This window comes from Carassius auratus, chromosome 15 (genome assembly GCF_003368295.1).
Source record: "Carassius auratus strain Wakin chromosome 15, ASM336829v1, whole genome shotgun sequence".
Taxonomy (NCBI): Eukaryota; Metazoa; Chordata; class Actinopteri; order Cypriniformes; family Cyprinidae; genus Carassius; species Carassius auratus.
The window spans coordinates 23532064-23538819 of NC_039257.1; the positions used below are offsets into that span (position 1 = coordinate 23532064).

The 6756-nt window shown below is 39.4% G+C and overlaps 1 protein-coding gene across 1 annotated transcript; it reads right to left on the reverse strand.

The window, feature by feature from the left end:
- Positions 1 to 2367: 2367 nt before the first annotated feature.
- On the reverse strand, positions 2368 to 6192 carry LOC113115411 (cytochrome P450 2G1-like). Its single transcript, XM_026282969.1, has 9 exons — positions 5881 to 6192; positions 5515 to 5677; positions 5289 to 5438; positions 5014 to 5174; positions 4565 to 4741; positions 4319 to 4460; positions 3547 to 3734; positions 3232 to 3373; positions 2368 to 2880 (listed from the first exon to the last, which is right to left on the reverse strand). Exons 1-9 carry the CDS (start codon positions 6049 to 6051, stop codon positions 2699 to 2701), a joined length of 1476 nt encoding a protein of 491 aa, XP_026138754.1. The 5' UTR covers positions 6052 to 6192; the 3' UTR covers positions 2368 to 2698.
- Positions 6193 to 6756: the final 564 nt, after the last annotated feature.

Genomic DNA, 6756 nt, shown 5'->3' on the forward strand with positions numbered 1-6756 from the left:
AGAAGCCCTTCACAATAATAATGCGCGATTTGATCGACAAGACTAAGAGATCATGGCTTCTGGTCGAGCAATACAGGCCTTGGTGGTACAGGTATCTGTAAATGGAACTGCGAGGAGCAGTGGGACATGTTTTTGCATGGGTTGGCCGACCGCATCCAGAATGAGATATACACCCTAGAGTTGCCTGTAACTTTGGATGGGTTGATTGATCTAGCTATCAGAGTAGACACAAGGTTACAACGTCAAAGTCGTCCAACCCTCGGTATTGATTACCGAGGGTTGAACAGCATCACGGTAAAGAATATTTATCCTTTGCCGCTGATGTCTTTAGCTTTCGAGAGGCTGCAGGGAGCTTCTTGGTTCACCAAGTTAGATCTACGTTACACCTATCATTTGGTCTGCATCAGGAAGGGGGATGAGTCGAAAACCGCGTTTAATACCCCCAGGGGGTGTTATGCCTTTCGGTCTTTCCAACTCCCCCGTGATTTTCCAGGCACTCGTTAATGATGTGCTGAGAGACATGGTTGATCAGTTCATATGTTTACCTGAATGACATATTGGTTTTTTCTTTCTCTCTCCAGGAACACGTTCAGTATGTCAGACGAGTGCTTCGCAAGGCCCTGCAGAGGTTTCTGGGCTTTGCCAATTTTTACCGGCGTTTTATTCGCAAATATAGCCAACTAGCCGCGCCTCTGACAGCCTTGACCTCCACCATGATGACTTTCAGGTGGTCTAGTGCAGCTGATGTTGCATTCTTTAAACTCAAGAACTGCTTTGTATCAGCCCCCATTCTTGTTGCTCCTGATACCTCTCGTCAGTTTGTGGCGGAGGCCGACACATCAAAGGTAGGGGTAGGTGCGGTTCTCTCCCAGCACTCCTCTGTGGACGCCAAAGTTCATGTCATCCGCAAGTCAATCGTACCATTTTTCTCATTAAGCAACGGTTCTGGTGGCAAACTATGGCTCGTGACACTCGACGTTTTGTATTGGCCTGCTCGGTCTGTGCCATTTGTAAGTCTTCCACTCTCCTTCCTGCTGGGCTCCTTCAACCATTGTCAGTTCCTTCGAGACCCTGGTCACACATTGCGCTAGATTTCATTACAGGTCTCCCTGCCTCACAGGGTAACACAGTGGTTTTAACTGTGGTGGACAGGTTCTCAAAGGCTGCGCATTTTATCCCTCTGCCCAAATTAACATCAGCCAGAGAGACAGCAGTTTCTGTCATAGACCACGTGTTTCGTATCCATGGCTTCCCAACAGGAGTGGTCTCTGACAGGGGTCCCCAGTTTATATCAAAATTTTTGGAGAAAGTTTTGCTGGTTGCTGGGGGCGAATGTCAGTCTTTCTTCTGGGTTTCATCCCCAGAGCAACGGTCAGACGGAGCGGGCCAACCAGAATTTGGAACGAGGGTTGCGATGTTTAGCGTCACAGAATCCGTCCTCTTGGAGTCAGCATATCTCATGGGTTGAGTAAGTGCATAACTCATTACCAGTGTCGTCCACGGGCCTTTCTCCATTTGAGTGTAGTTTAGGGTTTAGAGACATCTGGAGAACGGCCAGGGAGACCCTTCTCCAGGTGGGTTTAAGCACTAAGGTCCAGGCCGATCGCCACCGGTCGAAACCTTCTGTTTACATCGCTAGTCAAAAAGTGTGGATTTCATCTGCGAAATTCCTCTCTGTTCCGTTTGTAGAAAATTAAATAAATTACTAGAACATCATCTTCAGTAGTACATTAACCGTGCAATCCATGGTCGTGCATCCAGATAACTGATGAAACCGTGACGTAGTTGCAGATACTCTATTGAGCAGCGGATGATGTTAAATCTATATACATGATACATATCTGTTGGTTGGCACCACCTAGTGTGCAGGTGTGAATTATCAGAAGGTGATTAATAGTTTTGCGCTCTGTGTGAAATAACTATTTGACGGCGATTCGCCTTCACATCATGCTCAGTGTGAAATGGCCTTAAGCCAGGTTTGCAGCTAAACTCTGTTGTTTTCTGGGTTGTTTGCACACCCCCGTCTTCCTGTTTTATTTGTTTTTGTCATCAGTATGTTGTCATAGTTAATGAGTCTCACTTGTTTCTTGCTGACGTCTTGTTATTCCTTTGAATATCAAGCCTGCAGTTAATTTAATTATTTCTCCCATTTTCTTCATCATTGTTTATTTTTGGATTTGTTTTGTTTGTAATAAAGTGATGCAATATGATTGCCTCTCCTCATTTTGCCTGACCTGCTGTGACACCCACATTTAAGGAATTTGGACACAGTCAAGTACAAAAAAAATCATTTTACATCAGTTTGCTGGAAAAGTCTGTTCCATCAGAGAATATTTAAAGAATCAAAATCATGGAATGACAAGTGAGTTTAGACAAATTGATTATTATTTTTATTTATTTGATCAATTTGGCAAGTCAAATATTTAAATAATTCCATCTCAGCATAGTATGTGACATTAACACAAATATAATAATGATCAAATAAAGGAAAGTGTGAATTATCTGTAAATGGCTTTCAAATGCAGTAAATGAGCATCTGAGTAAATGACCTGTTTATATTGTGAGTTTATGCAGAAATATATTATTGTCTTTATCTCATTCACTTTAAATGTGCATTAATGTGCATAGAGTCTTCAAAGAAAGATGGCTTTGTCGTCCACATTTTGTAAAATGAGAGAAGGTGCAATATCTCGGTTTCTCAGCGGGGGGATGCAATAAGATCATAGAATCGAGGCATGTTGCCAAAACTGCTAAGTTCAGGACTGGTGTCTACTCCATCCGGACCCTTTGGACTGCTAAAACTGAATTTCTGAAGCAGAGACACGATGAACAGAAAGAGCTCCATACGAGCCAAAGACTCACCCACACAAGAGCGTTTACCTGCAAAAATGCAAGACAGAATAAAAGATCCTGATCATTAATTCTATTTATGCTAAAAGTTATGGTACCCTAATTGTTAGGATTCTGTTCTGTAATTCTAGAGGTGTGCTTTAAATAGGTGGTGTGCTGAAAATCCTTTACTTGATTTTGTGATATTGGTCAAAAATGACTGGCCTTTAAAATATTCCTTGTAAATCTCTCATTATGCTATATTGTTACCAAATCTTGTATATATATATATATATATGTGTGTGTGTGTGTGTGTGTGTGTGTGTGTGTGTGTGTGAGTATGTATTTTTGAAAGAACTTTGATTAACTCTACTTTCACATGAGGAACTTCACATACTTTACCTGCAGAAAAGGGAATAAATGCTGGATTCTTTTTAAAGTTGCCATTGTCATCCAGAAAGTGCTCTGGGTTAAATGTCCAAGGGGTTTCCCACTGTTCCTCATCCCTTAGGACAGAGTGCAACATGGGAATAATTACTGTGTCCTTGGGGGAGAAAAAAATCTATTTAAATATACACAAAATAACCACACTGAGCACACTGCATTGACAAGAGATTATTAGGAAATATTTGGGGGCATTTTGTGCCATTGTAGGACATAATAATCTAGTAATCTGGAAGATAAGAGAAGTTAACCACTGTATGTGTTCATTCCTACCTTTGGTATTATGTAACCTCTAAATGTGATGTCATGTGTGGCATAATGGGGAACATTTAGTGGGATAATGTCCAGATAACGCTGTACTTCATGAATCACAGCATCAGTGAAGGGGAGAGACTTCCTGTCATCCATTGTAGGGATTCTGTTCTGTCCAATAACTCTGTCAATCTCCCTCTGCATTCGCTCTGAAATATATAAAAATTGCTTTTCTTATATATGATCAATAAATGTGAGCTAAATAATAATAACAATAAAACAAATGTGCAACAGATAAAAATAATAATTAAACTCCAGATAAAAATAGCTAAAAGTGTTCCTGTAAAAATACAAACACAACAAATGCAAGATTTTTGTTTAAAATTTTACACAATAAATCAGTTATCATACCACATGACTGTTTCCGATGCTCTTGTAACAAAGATGCTACAATTTTGCTTGAACAAAAATATTTGAAATCTGGTTGATTACTCTCCATGTGTACACACTGTCCTTACAAGCAGGAAATTAATTGTGAACTTCAACTTGTCAAACTATGAAACAGTAAAAGAGTGCAAGAGAAAGAGTGAGAGAATTTGGAAAGCCAAAGTTTTTATTTTAAAAATAAAATAAAAATAAATAAATAAATGGACACTTATCTATATTCTTGTTTTGTATGTGCACCAACATGACATAATATGAGACTGGGGACTGAGGACTGTGATTCATAGTCTTGTAGTGTGCACTTAACAGCAATTAGGGCCACTGTAGTCCCTACGTATCTCTTACATACCCTGTATTTTGGGGTGCTTGATAAGAAGCATCAGGGCATATCTGAGAGTTGTGCTGGTGGTCTCTGTACCAGCTATGAACAGATTCAAAACGGTCCCCAACATATTATCCTTGTGGAATTCTGTGTCAGGATTGTGTTTCTCCTATATTACAACATAAAGTAACATAAAATAAATGGTATACTTTGCTGAATAATAGGTAATAATTTAAACAGAAGACATAAGAAAATAAGAAAATCTTTCGATACCTGTTTGAGTTTGATAGAAAAGCAGTCAATAAAGTCCTTTGGGTCACTTAAATCCAAATTTTGCTCATGTTCCTTGATTTTTTTCAAGATGAAGGCTTTGATGTCTTCTATCTCTTTAAACATGGCATGATGTCTGCCAGGCAAGAGTTGCATTAGTCTAGGGAAGACGTTGTACAGCTGTTGGGGTTGAAAAATTAGTTAAGGAGACATTCACATTCTTTAAAGATCAACCAAGTTACTAGTTATTAGCCTTGGCTATTTTGTCACACCCTGTACATTCCAATTTGCTTCCATGTTTTTATCAGTTTATCATTTATTTTAGAAAGTCCTATAAGAAGCCCTGTTAGCAACCTGTTACTTTTTTCTTTAAACCTGAAAGGATATTTTGTGATTTCTTGAGCTTATCTTTCTTGCTCCATAACTTGTCCCAGACTGTCCCATCTGCTCACCTGACCCTGGGGGCTGCTGATAAAGCGCAGGAGCCTGGAGATGATCTGGAGCAAGTGCAGGAAGTTTTTGTCTTCATAATCAAAGCGCTGGCCAAACACCAATGAACAGATCACATTGGACACAGCCCGGCTCAGGAAGAAGGCTGCGTCAACTGGTGTTGCTGGAGGAGAAAAAATGATATCACACAGCACTGACAGCCATGACTGCAGAATGTGTATAACTGCAGTAGTACTGAACTCAAGAGGTGGAAATGTCATATGCTGTCTTCTCTTACATTTGGTTTCCTCAAAGCTCTTCAGCAAATGTCTGCTCTCTTCTTGAATCCACTGTTCCATTCGTTTGCGTCCCATTCCGAAATCCCTCAGTGTGGTGAGAGTGAACCGCCTTAGTTGACGCCAGCGATCTCCATTACTGATGACCAAACCTGCAAACACGTAAGAGGTATCGAAATTTAGAATTAACTCAATTAGCCTGACAAGGAAAATTAACATTAATCTCACCGTAGCCTCTTAGAACTTTGATCAGAAAGGGAATAGGTGCTCGGCCTGTAAAGTGCTCTCCCTGGTCCACCAGAGCCTCTTTGACTGTATCATAACCGACCAGAACCACCATTCTTTGAGGCCCGAGGTACACTGTCATCACAGAACCATAGGTTTTGCTCCACTGAAAACAGATGACAGTTTCACAAAGAACAATTAAATCTCTCTGTGTCACAGCTTAATCCAACAATGACAACTCTGCTTTGATGCACTGGTAAAAAAAATCTGCCAAAACCAAAATGCATCAACTTTTCAATAAGATGCAATTAACATGCTTATATTTTAAGAATAACATTCAGAGATACATAGTGCTGCTACTTCTTTTACCTGCATAAAGCTTTTAAAGGGTGCACGCTTGTCCATGATTGGTAAGTTGCCAATCAGTGGCAGTGCCAGTGGCCCCGGGGGCAAAGAAAGTCCACTCGCCTTCCTCTTCCACCAGATGAACATCAACACAGCCAAGACTAAAGCCAACACCAGTGAGCTAGAGAGTTCCATCTCTCTTCGGTAAAATGTTGCTTACAGTCCAGTTTATATCTTTCTATGTTCTCTCAGTTCCATGACTCTTTATTCTGTGTTCTCTATATATGAAGTGGAGGCAGAGCAGTAAAGGGGCAGTTCCAGCATGAGTGGGACAGAGGTAAGGCATGTGATCAAATACCTCTTGTGCACTTTAACCAGACTGCACCATAATCTCTGTGGTGGAAAGTTGAATTGATTGATTTAGTTTTCTTAGCAAAGTCACTTGCACAATTATACTTTCATCCCTTTTTTAATCAATTTGGTCAAGATAATTCTTATCAGTTATCTCACCATTTAACATACAAAGAAAATATGTCTGTCTATTTTTACATAAAACAAAGACACAAATAATCTACTTCTCATTGGTTTGCCTATGCTATTTGTTCTTTTATTTTATTTTTCTTTATTTATCAGTTATTGGTTTTAACTTTCTTTTTTAATTTTCTAAGTGCCAAAGATGCTTAATTGCCAGGTATTGCTATATATAGTGAACATAGATATGTAATATATGTATAATTGCACAGGTTTCCATTTATTTTATTTATTTATTTATTTATTTATTATCTGAGAAGTATGACTTATGTGAATTGTGTATATCTGAGGAAAAAGTTTGTGTTTAATAATATTTATTTATGTTTATTTTATTTTATTTTGTGATGACTGGTTGAAGGAGGAGCTGGA